The sequence below is a fragment of the Lagopus muta genome, chromosome 1, assembly GCF_023343835.1.
Source record: "Lagopus muta isolate bLagMut1 chromosome 1, bLagMut1 primary, whole genome shotgun sequence".
Lineage (NCBI taxonomy): Eukaryota > Metazoa > Chordata > Aves > Galliformes > Phasianidae > Lagopus > Lagopus muta.
The window spans coordinates 69016051-69037646 of record NC_064433.1 but is presented as its reverse complement, the minus strand read 5'-3'; the positions used below and the strand labels follow the sequence as shown (position 1 = coordinate 69037646).

Below are 21596 nucleotides of genomic sequence, written 5' to 3'. Positions count from 1 at the left end.
CCAAGGAGGGACCTTCCATTGGAGAGACCAAGGACCTGCTCAGAATCGGAGCTTCCACGACTTCTGGGCTCCCAACTTAGTGGCAGGTATTTTGAGAGAGAAATGGGATCAGCAACTATGGGATGAACTCTACAGTGTTGCACCTTTGCTGCTGTGAAAACCAGATTCCAGCCCTGGAAACTCACATCGACCAGCAACTCAAAAGGTAAGGTAATAGAAAAGTTTGTGCCAGGAAGATCTCTGCTTCTAAATTAGATTCCTGAACTGCAGCTGCCTTCCTATATCCTTCAGTGAGTTGACATTTCCATGTTTTTTTTTTCCAAGCATATGTTTGGTCAACTTAACAGTCACCAACAGTTCTGATCATATTTTAAAGAGAAAACATAAAATGATTCACCACATTAAAAAAACAAATAAATTCCCAGATTGCTGAAATTTTGGTATTTAATAAAAACACTCCTGTATTTGAAAGCCACTTACTGGTCTTACATTTCAATTTTTCTTTCTCAGCTTGGACATCAAACATCAATGGTAGTATTTTTCATTTTCAAGCTAGTAAAACCTTAAGAACAAGGGATTGAACTTTGGTAGTTCTCTGCATCTAATTTACCAATTTGATCCTTAAAAATGACTTTCTTTGTGATATACAAAGCAGCTACAAAGACCTCGAAAGCCTTACAGCTCTATCGTGCTCTCCAAGCTGTTATTTCATGTAACTGAGGAACTCAGTGTTTCGCTCAGAAGAGTTTGAGTACTGTAATGTGAAACTTGTTCTCCTTCTGTTGTGTTCTGGGCTATTGTCTTTTTATCAGAAAAGTTGGATCTTATAGCACCATCTTAATCCCATCAACTGTTCTGCCAGTAATGAAAGGTCACATTTAAGGTTCAGAGATAGCTGAAATGAATGGAAATGGTTGTTTCCAGGCTACTGCTAAAACAGTATATTTATACTAAGTGATATTATGACTGCAGCTCTGCTTGGGGAAAGCCACATTTCTTTAAAAAGACTCTTCAAAGATCTTCAGACCACTTACACATTCAATAATCTTTGGGAATATTCCAAAATCATGTCACTTTCTAATGCTGTATGCCTACATCTAAGACAAAAGAGCATAATGAATAACACATCTAAAAGCTGCAGAATAGCATAGGACATGAAATGAGGGTGGCCATCAATAGGAAGCATTGGTTGAAAGTTGACCAGGCGAAACACATCTGCCCCTGCTGCATTCTTCCCATGCACTGCCCCCGGCACACTGAGAAGATACCTTTCTGCATTCATGTAGATTATTCAAAAGCTACCCTGGCTCAAGTTGTTTTGTGGTGCTTACACTGACAGGGAAGAGAACGAGTGGACCGAGAAATGTAGATTGGGTAAATGACACCACTGTATCAGTGGGAACTAATTCTAATGGGCACATTTCTCCAGATTTGCACACACACAAATGAAAAAAAAAGAAGAAATTGCTTCGCACTCACAAATTCATCCCCTGTCTCTGTATTCATTTATTTTAAATTTGGACTGTTCCAAACATAAAAGAAACTACCTTGATGTTTACTTCCACAAGGTGACACCTCCAGAAGGTGCAGGCAGTTTAACGTTGCCTTGACAGTAAAAAAAGAGACAGCATCTGACCTCATTTATGTAAGCATGAATCCAAAACAACTCTTAAGACAACCCACAGCATTGCTCTGCATTTTGACAGGCGCTTCAACTAACTTGGATCTTAAAGTCATTCTGTTTTTCCTCTTTTCTTTAATATTGAGTAGACTAATTGGAGGAGAAGGAAGTGCCTACATCCGAGGTATTAATCCTTTACTCTCTAGCTTCTCTGGGCTGTCTGATGAAGGTCAATGGGAACATCATGGTATGCCAGAACAACATATTGGAGGAATAGACTGATACCTCTTAATCCACGGTACAGAAGAATTCACAAAAAGAACTGAGCTGCTTTCAGGATGCAATGCTAAAACTCCTCTGACATTATAGATAGCTATGCTAAAATCCAACTTACCTTCATAAAACCGGATCTTGTCTCTTAGGATCACCATGCCTTTTGTGAGCAGTTGATTCTGTAAATAAAATAAAGACTAACATTACTCAATTATATACTTCCCTATAGCCATCATATTTCACCTTTTGATCTTTCTTAACTTTTGACAGTAGACCAGGTTTCATTTTGATGATCCATTACAGAAGGACTTTTCCTGTGATGTCCAACTTGCTTGGGACACTTTTCAAATAATGCTGTAATCTCCTACTGCTTGCAGGACACAGCATCTACTCTGTGCAGTACAAAGTGCTCCTTGACTTCAAATGTCTGACTGTCACTGCAGGTATTCTGTCTCAGAAAAGAATACTGCTTCAATAGATGACAGGTACCCAGTACTAACTGTCTTTCCTAGGAACATACTTACAGTGAAATTAGTTGCTTTATTCAGGAATTTAAATTTGAAGTTACAAGTGAATGTCTGAAATCTACTGAAAGATGGTAGTGCCATACAAAAAACATCAACTGCACAAAGCTATTGCAGGCACTGGGGTTTCACTATCTGAATGTATGTATAAACCCCAGATCTCACTTACTCATAAATGACAACATAGAGAAGTCAATGGAAATCTCTAAATGGTTTCAAGTGACTCCGTATTGGCATTTAGAGCAGGGGAAGGGATTTTCCTCAGTAGCATGTAAAAAAATTTCTGATTTAAATGAAAGAAAACACATGCCTACCTGTAAATACTCGGTGAAGAAGGATCCCAGTTCTGTTTTCAATAACTGCCTGTATAAAAAGAATATGAAAAGGACCTCTGTAATCAACAAACTGTATTAGCTGCTCACTGTATGAGAAAGGGGAAGATGCTAATAACAAAATATTTTCACACGGCCTGCCAATAAAGGCTAACTAAAATTATAACAAACAGGGCCAACAATACTAAGACTATCAACCAGCATTTCTCTGCGGTGCAAAATACCTGCTGTTCTTTTAGATGGTTCATTGCACAAACACATATGAAAAGAAACTGAAAGAGGTTGTATTCCATCCTACATCTAACGCTTTTAAAAATGCCTGAGCTGTTCTTCTTCAGTGTCAGGGTTTGACTGGTGTCTGGCGTGGCAAATGTGGGAGAAATCTTGGCACTCTGTGTCTGTCAGTGCGACTGAGCCAACAAACGGGCATGTAACTTAGCTGAGGTGTTCTCACAGCCAGATAATTTGTTCTGTGTAACTCCCCAAAAGAGCCATGACAAAATGTTTAGAGGGAAACCTGAGACGATATTCCGCGGGTTTTGTTGCAGGTATGAAATGTAGTGAATTTTCTGAAAGGGGTCACGATCTTCCAAGTCAGGATCCGTGAAGCTGAAGTTTCATATAGTTTCAGTGAAAAAGCAGGTATAAACGTAACAGTTCAACCCTGTGTTTCATGACTCCTTTGCACTAAAACCTATAAACTCATCTCACAGAGCAAACCAAATTCACATCCCAAAAACCACAACAACCTACCATAAAGAACTTTCATGTCAAGAGCCAGCAATCCTCCAGACCCACAAGCCCAACAGTTCCATCCAGACAGAAGTCACCACAAAGCTGAAGAGCTGTATATTGTTTAAGTCTCACATATTGGATGCTAGATGTTTAGCACTTCTTTGTACTCACGTCACTGTTAAGATGCACAAGCAAGAGGTCAGACCATTTAAGAGTTTCAGTCCAACTGGACTTTCTGAGCTCTTGCCAGTCAGGCCTTGGCCTCTTATGGAAACCTGCCCATGCAGTACCAGGAAGAAATGAGGTAAAATTCAACTCAAAATCTAAAGACCTGCATCAGCTAGACAACTCAGTGCTCTGATCATTTGTGTAGTTATGTAAACTACACATTTGGTAGCAAATTATCATCTATCCCTTTAGGCTATATCTTTAATAAACAAACAAGTAATTAAATTATTACAACTAGTAACCAAATGCATGTCCAGTTTGAAAAGCCCAGCATAACACTATGCTCCCATAAAGAAGTCTGCAGAGTTGTTGTCTGATGCATGGGATTCAGCATAGCCTCCTGAGATCTTCTGAAAGTTCAGGGGAAGGAGGGTCAGGTCAATCTTCAGGAGGCCCAAATACAGTATCTTATTTATTTATTTATTTATGTGCATGTCCACACTGACCCCATAGCACACTGGGGAAACACTCCAGGCATGAAGGAAATGGAAAATAAACACAATGAAGAGTTTTTTTCAGAAGCTTCTAATCATTTAAATCCTCTTTGGTTACAAATCTGATCAACTCAGACAAACTATCTATAAACAAAAGTTATCTAAGCCAGTCCAGGCTTTAGCTGTATGTCTCTCATTGCCATGGATGACCACTGTACGGGTAGACCTCTCAGCATGCCTGCTGTTACAACATATGGGAGAGAACAATCCTTGCAGAGTCCTGAGACTCCATCCTTTCCCATATGCATTGACAATCCCATCGTAAAGGTTGAACACCTGCCCCCACAAAACTGTTAAAGCCTTAAAGCATTAGAAGTGTTCACCAGCCCTTACTTCAACAAGTAAAAGGATGCTATGCATGCCATGCATATTCAAAATGGTAATTTACTGTCCAAGTCGTTTTTCTTCTGGATCACAAGCAATGGAACTTAAGGTTTTTCTTACTTTGAATGTAGATAATTAAGCAATTTTATGTTAAAATAACAAGAAAGATGTGGTTTTGAATTCTACTATGCTTAAATTTCTACCCTTTCCTCAAGCTAGCAGCTCTTTGAAGTCTAGTCCTAGTTTCCTCGTAGTCTTTAACAGGTGATATGCAAATACTTTCTCTTTTTATTCTACTGATATCTACTGATAATTCTTGGCATTTAGAGAAAGAAATAAAAAATGATGTTCTACTTATCTGATAACTGGCCCTCTAATAAAACAAAATCCCAGCCCATTTCCACTTTTCAGCTGTGAATGAACTAAACAACAAGCTTGCAGTTAATTATGTCATAGAATCATGTTTAAAAGAGAACAAAAAACTTTTTCTACAAATATATTAACAGTAAGAGAAGGGCTAAAGAGAATCTCCCATCTTTTACTGGATGCAGCAGGGAACATGACCGCTGAGAATAAGGAAAAGGCTGAGGTTCTCAATGCCATCTTTACATCTGTCTTTAAAAGTCAGACCATTGTCCTTGGGGTACTCTACCCCCTGACCTGGAAGTCTGGAATGAGGAGCAGAGTAAACGCCCCATGATTCAGGTGGAAACAGTTAGAGACCTGCTACTCCACCTGGACTGCCACAAGTCCATGGGGCCAGATGGGATCCAGCCAGATAGGGTGCTGAGGGAGCTGGCAGAGGTGATTACCAAGCTGCTTTCCACCATGTAACAGCGTTCCTGGTTAGCTGGAGAGGTACCAGAGGATTGGAGACTTGTCAATCTGATTCCCATCTACAATAATAGTCATAAGGAAGATCTAGGGAACTACAGGCCTGTCAGCCTGATCTTGGCACCAGGTAAGTGGTTGTGGAGCAGACTGTCTTGAGGGAGAGCACATGGCATGTGTGGGACAGCTGGGGGCTTAGGCCTAGCCAGCACAGGTTCATGAAGGGCAGGTCCTGCTTGACCAACCTGATCTCCTTCTGTGATGCAGTGACCTGGCTGGTGGAGGAGCGAAAGCCTTTGACACTGTCTCTCACAGAGAAACTGTCAGGCTTGGATAGATGCACTCTGCTGGGTAAAGAACTGGCTGGAAAGCCAGGCCCAGAGAGTGGTGGTGAATGGAGTGAAATGCAGCTGGTGACCAGTACTGAGGGAACAGTCAGTGTTGAGTTCTGTCCTGTTCAATATCTTACCAACGACCTGGATGAGGGCATTGAGAGCACCCTCAGTAAGTCTGCAGATGACACCAAGTTGGCAGGAAGTGTCCATCTGCCTGAGGGTAGGAAGACCCTACACAGGGATCTGGACAGGCTGGATTTATGGGCTGAGGCCAACAGGATTGAGGTTCAAGAAAACCAAGTGCCAGGTTCTGCACTTTGGCCACAGCAACCCAGGCAACACTAGAGGTTTGGGGCAGAGTGGCTGGAAGACAGTGTAGGGGAAATGGACCTGGGAATATTGATCAACGCTTGGCTGAACATGAGCCAGCAGTGTGCCCAGGTGGCCAAGAAGGCCAAAAGGCATCCTGGCTTGTATCAGAAACAGTGTTACTAGCAGGAGCAGGGAGGTGATCATCCCTTTGTACTCAGCCTCAGTGAGGCCACACCTTGAGTACTGCGTTCAGTTTTGGGCCTCTCACTACAAAGAAGTGGTATCAAGTCCCTGGAGCATGTTCAGAAAAGGGCAACAAAGCTGGTGAGGGGAGCACAATCCTTATGAGGAGCGGCTGAGGGAACTGGAATTGTTCAGTCTGCAGAAGAGGAGGCTCAGGGGTAACCTGAGCTCTGTACAACTACCTGAAGGGAGGTTGTGGCAAGCTGGGGGTCAGCCTCTTCTCCCATGTAACTAGTGATAGGACTAGAGGGAATGGTTTCAAGTTGTTCCAGGGAAGATTCAGTTTGGACATTAGGAAATACTTCTTCACCGAGAGAATGGTAAGGAGCTGGGAATGGGCTGCCCAGGGAGGTGGTAGAGTCCCATTCCCTGGAGGTGTTCAAGGAATGTTTAGATACTGCACTCAGGGGACATGGTTTAGTGGGAAATATTGGTGATATGTGGAAGGTTGGACTGGATGACCTTGGAGGTCTTTTCCAATCTTGGTGATTTTATGATTCTATGACTGTACGCACTGGACTGCTTCACATTATGCAGCACAGCTACATTAACACCTCTGGTTCAAGGTAGAAAAAACTGACAGCACAATTAATGCATCTTGCTCTTTGAATCCCTAATAAAACAGACACTTCACACTGCTTAATTAATTTCTAGTGAAATAGTGAGGCCCTCAGGCCACAGCAGAGCACTGCTGTTTGAAGTTCTCAGCACCATATTCATTTCAGAGTTCCACAACGAAACTGGACAGAACACACTGCTTGCTCTTTATTCTTCAATCCTTATTTAAATTCCTTTAAAAAAAATCAATTAGGTTGTCATCTGTCAGAAGTTGGAAAATTCAGATTGCTGAGTAAATTTATCTAGATAAGTGGATGTTATGGTGGAATCTAGGTAAAAATCTGATTAAACCTGTAAGAGATCACTGATCAGATAGAAGACTCGTGCATCTGATTTTGCTGACAGTCATTATGCAGTTTTATGATGCTTGTATATCATTATTATCAGACTTTCATTGCCTGTTTAATGCCTTCATAAATTAATATGATAGTAAAAATGCACATAAAACACACTAAAATAGTTCCTGTCTTTTTTAATCTTCCTGCTGCTGCTTCCTTGGTTCATTTTGAGATTCTCTAGAAACATTACTCAGAATCACAGAATCACCAAGGTTGGAAGAGACTTACAAAATCTTCATCCAGTCCAACCAATTAGCAATAGTTCTCACTAAACCATGTCCCTCAGTGCAGTGTACAAACATTCCTTGAACACATCCAGGGTCGGTGACTCCCTGGGCAGCCCATTCCAGTGCCTGACGACTCTTTCAGAGAAGTAGTATTTCCTAATGTCCAGCCTGAATCTCGCCTGGCGCAGCTTGAAGCCATTCCCTCTAGTCGTATCTCTGCTTACAAGAGAGAAGGAACCAACCCCCAGCTCACTGCAACCTCCCTTCAGGAAGTGACAGAGTCCAATAAGGTCTCCTTATTGTATGTAACTGTACTGAATTTAAAGTCTAAGACAGTATTATACCTGATTTTATCTTTACTAGCAATTAGATTATATGAAGCAAATATAAGGATGTGATCTAACTGGGTTTGAACTTTTGCTACAAAAGAGGAAGCAACACTGAAATGTGTTGTGTTTGCATCAAAACATTATCTTGAAACTCAAAAAAAGGGAGCTATAATGTGTATTGATCTTAACACAGGATATTGGGCTTCCTCTGCATTACCCTTACCTTGTTTTTCTTCCTTGGTTTACAAGTGGTGTAAATAAACATTTTGAAATGACATATTGTGACATATGAAATGAAAATGGAAAATGTACCATCATTTCCACTCCACTGCACAAATAAACCAAGATAAATACTAAGTAGTAAGTATATGCATAGAGATTTTTGTTACTTAAACTTTTAATCAATCCCCTACTGAATTATCTAGTAAGAGCTCACCAGAAGTAATGTACAAGACATGCATTGATGAGACTCCTCTTACTGGAGTATCTTCTCTGGTACCTGCATTATGATGCATCTTCATTCAGGTGGTAGGGCAATTTGAAATGAACTGAAATCATACACTGTTTAGGTTTATTGTTTTGGTTGTTGTTCTTGTTTTGATGTAGGGCTCCTCAGTTCTATCCAACTTCTTACTTAAGGCCACCTTCTAATACCAGAGTAATTACATAAGAATGGTGTCAAAAGGCACCAGTATAAATGAGTGGCCAAACCCAGAGCAGTAAGTGATACTGTACTGATTTGTACTCACTGACACTTATTAAGCAACCAGTGCATAAATAATCAGAGTACAAATCCTCTACATGTGTATTCAGGCTAGGAAGCTGTATTTGCCCATGTGCGTGACATATGGTAATTGAACACTGTGACATTCCTAAATCAAAATGAAGGTGCACAAACATCACAGGAATAACGTGCTCAAATATTAACACTTGGTCTGTGGGTCAATTGGGTATTCAAGGTTTAACTATGAAAATACTCCAGAATCTGCTCCAATTAAAGTGTCAAAACAAAAACTTCCTTTACCATTCAGTAAATGCTGAAAAAGGTTATTGATACTAGGTTATTGATAACTCAAACACTTCCATACAAAAAATTCTGCTCCATGGAAGTAATGGTGATGTGTTTCATTTTATTTATGTACTTCTTGGGAAAATACATCTAGAACAATCTTAAGGCAAACAAGGACTTGTCCCACTTCTGAGGTCATATTTATAAACCAGATGTTTTTACACTGAATACTAATATTAGCCAAAATAAAATATTTTGAATTAAATACCAAGAGTGGTAACCCAGATTTTTTTGTATGTGTGAAGTTGGTCTCAACCAAAAGTTGGTTTGAGCTGAATTTAACTGAAGAGAAAGGTTTGAGTTGCAAGTAGTCAGGAGGTCCCACAAAGTTAATGACTATGATCAGCAGTAAAATGAAGAAACTAGCAGGAATGCAGATTCAAGAAAGAGGCCACATCTGGAGGTGTACACAAACAGGCTCAAAAAATATCACCACCATGCTTTCTTCTTTAGACAGAGCTTTCTGTACTTTTAGTCCATTTGCTGTTTTCTCATCTTAGAATTCTGTGTGAATGAACTGCATGCAGGACACACACTGAGAAGCTTCACCAAGAAGTCCAAGCAGTCAATAAGAGAAAGGGTGGAATTTGGCAATGAATTAGAAGGATGTTCAGGCCAAGTAGAAGGTGAGAGGGAACGACCTCTAGGCTGGGGCTCCTTTGAGTAACCTGCCCTTCCTTTCCAGGCTATAAGGGGAAAGTCATACATTTCCTGAACATGATTCTCATTAGGAGCTTGATTTGATTAGTGGGAATCAAATACCTGTAGCAGGGACACAACTATGTGAACCAGCCTCAAAAGCCATGCTGCAGCCCATCACACATTCACTCACATAACAAGTGATGCTGCTGATGTCTTGTTTATGACAGCGCCTTTCTAGATTGATCTAGATTTCATAATATTTGGTCCATCAGTTCAGGTGTGAGTCACCAGACATTATTCCTCCCAGAACAGAGCAAAACTGAATGATCAGCCATGATGACAATGCAGCAGCATTATTCTTACACTAACAAAGGAAACAGGCCTATCATGCAGCATCATAATCCATCACTAGATGGGAAAAAAAATCAGTCTGTAGTCAGTTTGCCTCTTCTGCTGCCTCAGATGTTGCAATTAAACACAGCTGTACTAGCAAGTATCATCGTTGTGCAGGGCTTACACCCAGGTGAATGAATGCAAAATCTGGGTGCTGTTTACCAGATAGCAGCAATTTTACTTCTGTTTATTGGTCCATACAAGATTATACTTGTATCCTCAGAGGATAATTTCCTTTTCCTCTTCTGTTCCTTACCAGCAGACAAGCATCCCAAGGCAAGTGCAATGGACCAGGAAATCTCAGCCCACAACAACCATTTTCTGTCATTCAGATGAAGCTGGAGAATCCTAGCTTCACTTACAGTAATGATCAACCATTACTCCAATAACCAACTCAAAATGATTGATGGATCATGCTAACTGACAGCCATCCTAGAAAATCTATTCTTTGTGTGTCATTTTCTCCCCAGAGAAATAAGAAATAACTGAAGAATAAGTTTATTTCCATTTTAAAAAGACAAAGAAAGAGGAAAAAAGAGAGAGCTCACTGGCCAAATGTAATCTGCCTGGACTTCTCTGAAGATATTCCCACAATTATCCTGACTGGACCAGCATTTTCTGGATATTCTATGGATGTTGTCACACTGTGGTGCCCAGACAGAGCAGGAATAATTATTAAGTGATAGGGAGTCGTTGAGGATTTATCTGAAGACAGAGAGGGAATACAATAAGCTGTCTGTCTTTTGTAAATGTGGCTTGTTTTTCCCTTGCTTATTCTTCAAAGCACTGGGACAAGCTTTGAAAAGGAAATGTGCTTCTTGCCCTTGTCAGTGAGACAGAGTTTAGTAAATAGTCACAGATGCTGTAAATCCATGTTGTCAGCTTATGCCTTGATAGATTTTTTTTGTAACAAAAACTTAAATGACTAAAATGATGAGATTTTCACCTTCACTTTTCTTCATGTAAAAAAAAAAACAAAACCAACCAAAAACAAAAACAGAACAAAAAAAAAAAACAAAAAACCCAACAATCTACAACATTATATGCCTCACTGGTCTATATTTAGTCTATTGAAACAGCATCAGCACAGCATGACGGAGAAACAGGAACCTTAAATTGTGTTACTAAGGTCACTCTGCTGACAAGACAGCTTTATAACATCTAGAGCACATTCAGTTCACACAGAAGGAGCAGCTAGATGGAAGGGACTCCCAGGCACAATGTCTTTCCTTGCTCTGTTGCACCTGAGCACTTGAAGGCTTTATATCGTCCATGCATGCAAAGGAAGCACTTCAGAGATAGGCTTAGCATCAGTGGAAAGGATGGCGTAATTGCAGTGGTATAGAGCTGCATTGCTATGTGTTCAGGATGGGATCCTGTTTTTCCTTCCTTATTTTCAAACCAACATATCAAGAAAGATGATACTCCAACTGCAAGTCCTAGCAAACCGTACTGCGCATGCCAGCTAATGACACCTTGAGTAGAGCTGAGTCACCTACCTGACTCCTTCATTGAGGTTGTAAAGTTCATGATCGGGGAGACCCTTACGCTGGAACACGGCTATTACTCCATTGTGGATACTGAAAGAGAACAGGAGGAGTCATTAGCACCAGATCACATTTTAGAAAGGTATCGCTTCCACAGTGCGGCAAATATCTCTTCCCAGACACCACAGTACCATTCTTAAAAGTAACAGATGACTGCTGGTTGTACCTCAGATCCCTTAAAATGAATTATACACTAGAAAACAAATGACATTTTTGAAAAGCATCTCTTTCTGATTTTTGCAATTTCACAATTTTCATAGTTACGCACCTGAAATCAGTAACCTCAGAAAATTTATCTTCATATACTCTAGGTACTTCTGTATAATTTTAAGCATATTTTTGCCTATATTTTATGGGGTCACTACAGAGATAATTTACAACTTTGCTATGACATCAGTTTGGTATTTCCAGCATTGTTGGCATCTCACTTCTGATTACTTGATTTCTTTACTAACAAACCAGTGTCTGTCAAGTCTGGATACTAGACCTGAAGCTCAATTCATAAATAAAGCATCAATTGATTAGAACAGGGTTATTGGAATCTCAAAAATAATTAGTTCTTTAAAAAGTATAAAAGGCAGAAACACTACACAATTATGAATTTTAAGGCAATTTCATCAATCTCTCATTCATTTTCAATAAAGGGGCAACACTTACAACACTTACAACAGTAGCGATTACAAAACACGGTTTTCTGTTTCTCAAAAATTTGTGCTCTTGCTCCATCTAAAGAAAAACCACGGCTGCATAAAAAGAACAACAGGTGGAAAGTTTCTGAGACAGACAACAAGGAACAAAACGACGTGCTAACCATCTGTCCTACAGCAATGCTTCCTTTTCATTTTCATTGATGTATGTAACTGTCCTGAAGCAGATGTTTCTTAGTGGTGATGATTTTCTTCTGCAATCAGCCACAAGTGAAGCTATGATTAAGAGCGACAGAATTCTCTAGCTCAACAGAAAGCCACTTTTCCAGCACAGTCTGTAAGTGGAGCACATGGCCACCATCCCCACAAATGCTAAAATGCTGAATGACAAACCCCTGAAAAGTGTTGTACATTCTACAGAGCAATCCACATGCTTGGCAGAGATGCTTACCAAACCCATGAATTTAACAAGACCACACCTCAAAAGGTTGCTAAAATGAGTTCAAGTGCTTCAGGATGAAGCCCTGAAATGCTCCTGAAACACACAGAATGCACTTAGGGTGATGACACATCAGTCTAAATCACTGAGCTGAGGTCTGAGGGCAAAGGTAAAGAAATGCTAGTGAAAGGTGAGACCAAACCTGTTCCAGTACTAGCAGAAGGAAGGTAGAAGTCTCCTTCCTTCCCCATCCCAATTCCATCTTTTACAGCTTCACAGCAGACTTCATCTTTGATTCCTAAAGAAAAGAAGACTGATACAATCTTCCTATCTGTTAGCTAATCCCTGCACTTGTAGATGCTTGGTGATTTTTGCCACATTTAAGCATGGAGCTGAAATCCTCAAAGTACTACAGGGCTTTTAGATTTCAGCTGGGAAGGAAGGACCACCTTCAAGAAACCCCATTAAGGTTGAGTACAGCGTTTACTTGACAGGCACACAGATTTGTCCAGCCAGGAGGTATGAGGATTTGGGACAGCCCTATCTAGTGACAAAGAGCTGAAATGAGTTCTGCTCATAAGGTCTCCACAGACAACCTGATTCCCGCTGGCAGAGGATCTCAGAAGGATTTCCAGGTGCATTCAACAACATCCTGCAAGGCCAAGGCATTACTGCAGTGTCACAGCAAAGCTTGGTATCTGCTGCTTAGAAGGAAATGCAGAGGGTGTGTGGGAATTGCAGGGACCCACATCAAACCACCTCAGGTCCACAGTAAAACAAAGCCCTTGTAATACTTGCTGGAAGCAGAGGAGTGAGCTGGCAGATAGAACTGCAGACCCAACAACATCAAACAGCAAAGAGAAGCTCAGTTGCATTCATCTGTGAGTAAAGGACATTAAAAGTGGCAGCTGAAGGATATGACACACTGGGAAGAAACACACAAGCAGGTCCAAATAGGAACTGCAATCATCTTCTCTCTCTTGGTGCTAAGCACTCCCACACACGCAGTGGTCACCCCTTCCCCCATGCATTTATGTGCACATAGACATACATGATAATCTAACCCAGTTTATTTTGGCTGGCTCAAGCAATCACATTCCATTTACGACTATTTGAAAATTGGCAGCTAAATGTCTACAGTATACAGCGAGGTGACTTGGGTATTTTAATATTATGAGTAATATGTGAAGTACGATGAATGTAGTGAATAAAACAAGCAGCCTTTACACGCTCTTCTGATTCGGAAATGAACTTTGCAGTGTTCCTGCCATCCTTCTGCAGGGAGGAATGACTAAACATCTCTCCTAGAAGCCAGTATGCTCTTGCTTTCTTTCTGGTGCTTTTCTAAATGAGGGGGAGGTTTTCTCTTTCCAGCCCAGCAGGTCCATCATAATCCCTCAAAGAAATAACACAGAACAAGGTTTTTTAATGAGAACTATGAGTTGCAAGCACCTATAAACATCCTAGTGATGACATTTCCACCTGCCTGGGATCCTTCTTGAAGTGAGGGATGGCTGTTTAACCCACAGGACAAGTCTTGGCCCTGCCTTCCCATCTCAGCCAGCAGTGCATTCATGCAGGATGCCGGGATGCAGTTACAGTCACACCACTATGGTCTGCCGCTCAATGTTTGCTCAGCAGAATGCAGAGGAGTCAGAAAAATAGGAATGCTACTGATGGCGTAAGTTGGTGTCAGAGTAATAAAAAGCTAGCATAAATCCTCTTAGTAAACATAAGCTAATGAAAAAAAAAACCCCAGCAAATCCAACTGTGCTTAAAGTAATGCTATGGTTTCCTTAATGAGTGATTGTTTAAAAGGGTTTAGTCAGATCAGTACAATCTTTTGGTGAAAAGAAAGCCTGAGCTGCTGCTTACACACAAGAGTTCTGCTAGATGCTTAAGGTGGGTGGATCACTTGTGCCTGCAACCAACCTCCACTGAGGTTTAAGTCATGATGTACATAATTAAACTTACATTTTAATGGTTACACTAAATTGGAAATGCTTTGTAAACTGCCTTCTTTAGCTCTTTTACATCATGAAAGTTAATAATGGGTGTACTCATGCACTGATATTACTGTGAACACCTTCCCTGGAGCTGGTGTGCCTGTAAATGTGTGCTCAAGGTAAAGAAGAAAGCAGAACAGAAGACAAAACAGAGCTGAAAAGAAACCAAAAATGGGTCTGTTCCCGAGGTACCCACACTTGGTAATAAGTAAGGCTGTAATCTCTAATCAAGACAAGACCCCATATGATTTTAAGCCCAGGGTTATGAATGTTTCTGCTTTGCTGTATTGACATGTTTTACATATAACTCCTCCTGGTCCTGCATTACTGTGCTTTCTCCTGTTTAAGGAAATGAGCAGTTTCTAGCAGAACCCCATCAGTATCTTCTGGTAGAGAAGGGGACTGGAAGGCTCTGTGCACCTGAGCAGTAAGCATCTGAAACATGCCTCCATATTGCAAAAGAACACAAATCTCGGGGTTATGGGATTATTGCACTTTTTGAGAGTAGAGTATTAATTTGCATGCCAGCTCCTCAACTAGCAGGACTTGGGGCAAACTGCTGTGGCTGTGTTATTTAACATGTGCTATTTAATACGGATTAGTGTCCATGCACTAAGACACATTTTGCAAACGCCTTTCCATACAAACACAAGCCATGGGCCATTCTTGGTGTGAAGATGATGGCTGGTATCCACAAGAAGAAATCATTTTGAGAAACCAGCAGTGGAGCAGGAGGAAGCCTGGGAGGAGGCATGAGCCAGTGGGTGGGCAGGGAAGAGGTGAGTACCCACAGTAGGCTCAGCCCAAGAGTGGAAATTTGGATGAGACAACTGTGGAGATCACTGCTGAGTAGAAAATGAAAGCCTACAAAAACTTTAGAGCGTTGCAGAGTTGTCAGTTTTATCCAGTATTTCAGTCTTGAAAAGAAGAAAGTAAGAACAACAAAAAATGTTTTGATAATGTTCTTTTTTTGCCTTTAGAATTAAGACAAAATGCTGGATCACTCCAGTAGTTGCCACAATTACAGCTGATTGCCAAAAGGTAACTACAGTTGAGAAGGCTCTCACAGCAGCAAAAATCAACCCAGAACACTAAGAAATTTCAGCTCCTTGGAGAGATCACTCATTACAGATTTGCCTGACCCTGCAGAGAAGGCAGCAGTGGCTACAGCTGCAGCACACAGCCCTGGCTTCACCACTGTTTACATTAGCATGGAGGGATATAGAAAATGTCAATCTCTTTGTGTAAAGCACGGAGTTTGACACTCGCTGTTGACACTCCCAACCACCCTAATAGTACAAGTGCCAAGGCAGGGAGGGTGGGGCTTATTTTTCTGACTTTTACCTGATAGAAAGCCTTTGCCAATGCAGCTCACTATCACCAACACACGCACTTCACTTGAGTCACTAGCTGAGCACCCAAACACCACTGCCTTCTGCCTCACTGCCCCATTACGCCAGCCCCAAAATACCCCTGACATTTTTAAGAATCCAACAAGGAAGAAGTGCAATGATCAAAACACTGTTTTCTGTCTCCCATAACAACCTCATAAGTAAACTTGAGAAGTGTGAGATAGATGAGTGGACAGTGAGGTGGACTGAGAACAAGCTAACATAGCTCAAAGGGTTAAAGTCAGTAGTGCAGTCTGTTTGGAGGCCTGTGGCAAGCAGTGGCAAGCAGGGGTAGGTACTGGGCCTGGTCTTCTTCAATGTCTTCATCAATAACCTGGATGAAGGGATAGAATGCACGCTCTGCAGGTTTGCTGATCATGAATCTGGAATGAGTGGCAGACACACCAGAAGGCTGTGCTGCCATTCACTGAGACCTGGACAGGCAGGAGAATTGGGTGCAGAGGAATTTGGTGAGGTTCAACAAGAGCTAATGTAGAGTCTAGACCTCAGGAGGAGTAACTGCATGCATCATAACTGGCTAGGAACAGACCTGCTGGAAAGAAGCTCTGCAGAGAAGGACCTGGGTGTGCTGGTGGATAACAGGTTGACCGTGAGCCAGCAGTGTGCCTTGTGGTTAAGAAGGCCAATGGTATCCTAATATGCATTAAAAAGAGTGTGACCAGCAGGTCAAGGGAGGTGATCTTTTCCTTCTACTCTGCCCTGATGAGGCTACGTCTGAAATGCTGTGTCCAGGTTTGGGCTCCCCAGTTCAACAAAGACAGGGAATTTTGAGAGAGACTCCCACGGAGGGTCACAAAGAACACTAGGAGTCTGGAGCATCTGCCTTATGAGGAAAGGCTGAGAGCCCTGGGACTGTTCAGTCTGGAGGAGACTGAGATCTTACCAATATTTACAAATATCTAAAGTGTGGGAGTCAAATGGATGGGCCAGGCTCTATTTAGCAATGCCCAGCAAAAGAATAAAGGGCAATGGACACAAACTGGACCACAGGAAGTTCCATCTGAACTTGAGGAAAAAATTCTTTACTTTGAGGGTGACAGAGCACACTTCTCAGAGAGGTCACAGTCTCCTTCTCTGGAAATATTCAAAACAGAGGGGATGGACTAAATGATCTCCAGCCCCTACAATTCTGTGATTCTTTGACTCTATCAGATCAGAAGCAGTTTGCCTGCAGAGCTGAGAAACAACTGCAAAATCTGACTGCCTGTTTGGTCCAACCAGATCACAGCCCCAGGTTGGGACCGCCTAGCAAAGCATGTGGTGTGGCCCAACGTTTTACTTGTGCAAAGCACGCAGGTGATTTTTGTTCTCTAAAGCATTCATTGCTGTCATATACAAGCAGTGTGTGTAAAAATATCACTGTATTTTTTACTCAGGGTCTGCAAATTTCTTTAAGTGAAATTGGTGAATGTAAACAACATCACATAAATAATCACTCTTTGCTAGCACCAAAGAGTTGAATGCAATGTTTTTGAAAGGGAATTAATGACTGAGGGCTCCTTTTCCTTTGGACAGTATTCCAAATAGCTAATTTGCAATGATGAACCTGATAAAATTCTTTGAGGACAACCCTGCTCCAGAAGAAGATAGACTCATTTTTCTGAATTAGCTTAATTCAACCTGGACAATCCCACTTTCAGAACAGCTTCAGTCCATCTGGAACTCCACAGGCTTTGTCCTTGTCAAAGTAACATTGCAGCTGCTAGTTCACTGATGTTTCTCAAATTTCTAGCCAAGGTAAAGCAATCTGCAAAGTGGGATAGGCTGTAATTCTGCACTGCATCACACAACTGAAAGTAAGCTGGTCTGCGAAACTGTCTTCAAAGAGTTTTGGAGACATTAGTTCCCCAACTTCACCAACTCTAAATACTACTTTGACTTATGAAGAAGTTGAGAAAGACAGGTGAAGCGACTTCCCTGAGGTGTACCAAGATTTCATATTTTATGGAGTGTATGATTATGGAAACTCTTCCGATCATACCTGCATTCAAACAAGTAGAGATGAGTTTGGAGGGCTCTGGGAAGCAGCTCCCACCACCTGTTCCTAGAGCTGCAGTCAAGGCTCGGCATGCTGCACTAGTGTGGTGGTGGTATGGCCAAGTGGGAAGTCTCCTGCCCCCTTCCCCACCCTGCAGCTTGCCTCTGGCTCTCACCCATGTAAGTAAGTGCTCTCCAGAGGACTCCCACTGAAGGGAGAGGAAAAAGAAGCCAGTCCTCCTCACACAGGTGTGAATACCTCACAATATTTCTAAATAAATACTAAATACTGGAAGAAGGAAGTTTTCCCAGTAGAAACAGTAGATATATATGAACGCATCTATTACCATACATACTGTATCTATTGAATATGGAATAGGTCTGGAATGTTTTCTCCACTAGAGAAGCCTCACTATGATCTGGAACAAAAAAACACTCATGTTTAAGTAGGAGATGAAATATGGTTCCTGTGACTGTAAAAATTACTTTACAAGAAGTTATTGCACGCATTACAACCCTATAAAAATTACCCCAAACCATAAAACTCTGATTCTGCATGTCTGCTTGGCTTTACTGCTGGCATCACTGCCATAACAAGCATCTCATATTTGTGCTCTTTGCCTTTCCATCACTACCTACTCCTTCACCTTATTCCCCTTAACTTCCCCATTTTCACACAGCAAGAGGACAGAAGCACCTTCCACTGGAGATTTATCCACAGCAGAACCTGGGCAGCATCAGCCTTATCTGGGCAGTCTGTGCTGGCTTGCTCAGAAAGAAAAACTCTGGATTTTGTTTGCCCCAGCAGCAAGCTCAGGATTACAAACTCTGGGTTTCTTGGTCCGATTGGTTTAGTCAGCACTCAGCTCTCAGTTTTTGCCTGAAGCAGAAGAGGGCGGGGAGTGGGGGAAGGAATTGAAGACAATTCTAGTGAAAAAATCTAAGCTATTTTAATCCAATGCAAATTCTGTGAGCTGTAATGAAACTGCATTGTTCCACTATGTTGCTGCGGGTTGCTAGTTAGCATGCGACCTGTGAGCTGATGCACTGATCTTCTGCGGTTCGTGGAAACGCAGGTTCAGAAGAAGCTGTGATATAAAGCCTGATTTGCAGCTCATCACCAATTTCTCTTGATCTAGCAATGCCAAGAATTTTTACAGCACTTCTGTTTGCAGGTGATGGAAAGGTATTACGGAGGAAGAAATTGTCCTTTCCCACAACAGGCACTGTGTTTCCCCTTGCAAGCCCTATCATTAGGCCTCAGAAGGCAGCAGTCTCTGCGCTGAGAGGCAGCAGGGGGGATGTCTCTGGGCAGCCATACTGCAGTGACACAAAGCCTGATGGCAGAAGAGGGGCTGCAGGTCGTTGGCAGAGATGGCCCACTGTGACTAAACCACAGTAGTCCACAGAAAGTCTCAGCACTGTGACTGCAGCTTGGACTTGCTCCACCTCAAAGCACAACACCACCAGCCCCATGCAGGGAAGGGCCTGCCGTGGGGCTGTGCTTTCCCTCTCCCTAAACCCATTTTGATGCACTGGGTACAACACCTCTCTCCAAAGCAGATACCTGCATGGCACGCCCAGACAAAGCTGCTGCCAAGAAACAAGAACCGACAATGCATTTAAATATAGCACAACCAGGACTGGCGAGAGGGGCAAACTCTTCTGGTGTGTCCTGACTTCCTTGATCAGCGAGATCTCACACTCAGTACTGCACAGAGCACAGCAGCACAGGCAATCTGTTCATGCTAGCTCTTTGTTGGGGTGTGCTATTGCATCAGAAATAAAGGCTCTCCCCTTCGTCCCTGCAGCACAACCTGCTCACCATCTGTATCTCGTCACAGCTCCAGGGAGCTGCTAGTGCACACATGGAGATGCCCACTTGGTTTGCAGGGCAGCACCAGGTGTCTCAAGTCTCACGTCACCAAACCGTGGGGACACATGGCACAGCCACCAGTGCATGGGGAAAGGCAGCCCCAGCAGAAAGCCAGCCTGGGCAGGGTTCACACACAGTAGTGGCACAGCTGCTCACAGACACCTCGCTCACACCAAGCAGCACCTCCCCTCCCTGCTGACTCCTCCCCGAGTACCACCACCATCAGGACACGGGAAGCATCTCTGACATTCAAACAGCACGTATTTCTGAGCAGGTACCCAGCCTCTTCTGTTATCATACAGTTTCAGCGCTCACTGTGCTGCTGACAGCAGACAGCCAATTCATAATCCGAGTACGAACACACAGCAATGGGTGAGAGGGATGAGAGATATTTTAAAATCTTATTATAATTGCTTAAAACTGAAATACCTTTAAAAATGTGTCTATAGTTCTCCACTATTTTTCTTTCCGTGACCTCCAGACAATTATAAAACATGAGTGAAACTTTCCATGCAGTGACACAGTCCTCAGGACTCAGAGGCTTAGACTCATCTTTCAGTGTCACTTCATTCTTTATTCATTGAATCTCTGCTCAGTGGCTCATTCAAGATCATATGTTTGAATGTTTGCGATTTTCTTTTTTACCAAACAGTAATAACATTCAAATGTATAAGAACACAACCAAGGACTGTTTTTCCTTGCCCAAAATGCACGTGCACAAACACATGCAAACAGAAACAAACACAAACAACTTTTTGCACTGAAGTGAATAAATTGAGTATTTCAGCAAATCTGCATCAACCATCAGCAGTACAGTCATGTGGATAAAAATAACATATATATGAATTTTAATAATTGTAAATATATTTTTGCATATAATATATATATACAATTGTTTATATATATATATGAATGTATATATATGAATTGTATTAATTGTGTGCATATATATATATAATATATATAAATATATATATATAAATTTTGAGTAAAATAAACCAAATCCACTTTGAATGAGAATATCCAGATGGACTCAAGGACCTACATGCAGCCAGATCTTTTGCAACGAGTCCTTGCCTGTCACAACAGTGGGGCTGAACCATCTGCAGGAAGCACTGCTTGCTATCAGCCTGCAAAGAAAGTCTAACAGCAAGGTGAATACAAGCTACTCTGACCTTTCGCTGAAGCACATATCCATGGAATGCACCAAGGCAGAGCCCAGCTAGCTCTCACCCATTCAGGATGTCAGCAAGCCAGGCTGCCTGTGCCTTCTTGGCAAGCACGGGGCAGCCCGGGGGTGGCAGGACATGGTGCAGGAGCTTACCTGTTCCAGGTAGCGTTGGAGCAGGCCCGTCGCTGCTGGGTCCCCCGCTCATCCAAGGCTGCCTGCTCTCTCTTGCCCAGATCACTGAGGCTGGGCGAACTCATGAACTTCAACCTGCGAAGAGTCCTCATGGTCAAATGTGTGTTTGCGCGTGGCAGCTACAGATACACCATCCTGTTTACACACACACACGCGCAGCTGGAGCAGCAGCAGCAGCAGCAATGCGAGCAGTTCCCTCCGTTTGCTGTTCAAAAAAGAAACTTAAAAAAAAAAGAAGAGAGAACCAGTCTCTACGGAGCACACCTCTGCCAGCAAGAAAACAAACCTTTAATCAGATCAACTCTGACGTCATGAATTGTGGTTAATAATTTCTCCAGTCCTTTTAAAAAACAAAAGCCGAGCTCCCGGCTGCGGCTCAGGCACTTTGAAGGGGCCCCTATAGCCCACAGCCCCCAGCACAGGGCTGCTCCCACCCCAGAGCCAGGGCCCAGAGCCCTGGG

The 21596-nt window shown here is 42.2% G+C and overlaps 1 protein-coding gene across 6 annotated transcripts in view; it reads right to left on the bottom strand.

Annotated features, from left to right (window-relative positions):
• PRR5 (proline rich 5) overlaps window positions 1–21596 on the bottom strand; it is an 85724-nt gene that overhangs the window by 28727 nt on the left and 35401 nt on the right. For 5 of the 6 annotated variants that reach the window (XM_048933965.1, XM_048933966.1, XM_048933968.1 and 2 more), the window contains 4 exons: window positions 21097–21356; window positions 11368–11448; window positions 2733–2781; window positions 2016–2073 (listed from right to left, as the gene is read on the bottom strand). In XM_048933965.1, the coding sequence (XP_048789922.1) occupies window positions 2016–2073; window positions 2733–2781; window positions 11368–11448; window positions 21097–21227 (319 nt within the window). In that variant the 5' untranslated portion in view covers window positions 21228–21356. The remainder of the gene's footprint in view (window positions 1–2015; window positions 2074–2732; window positions 2782–11367; window positions 11449–21096; window positions 21357–21596) is intronic. The other variant, XM_048933970.1, reaches the window with a different exon arrangement.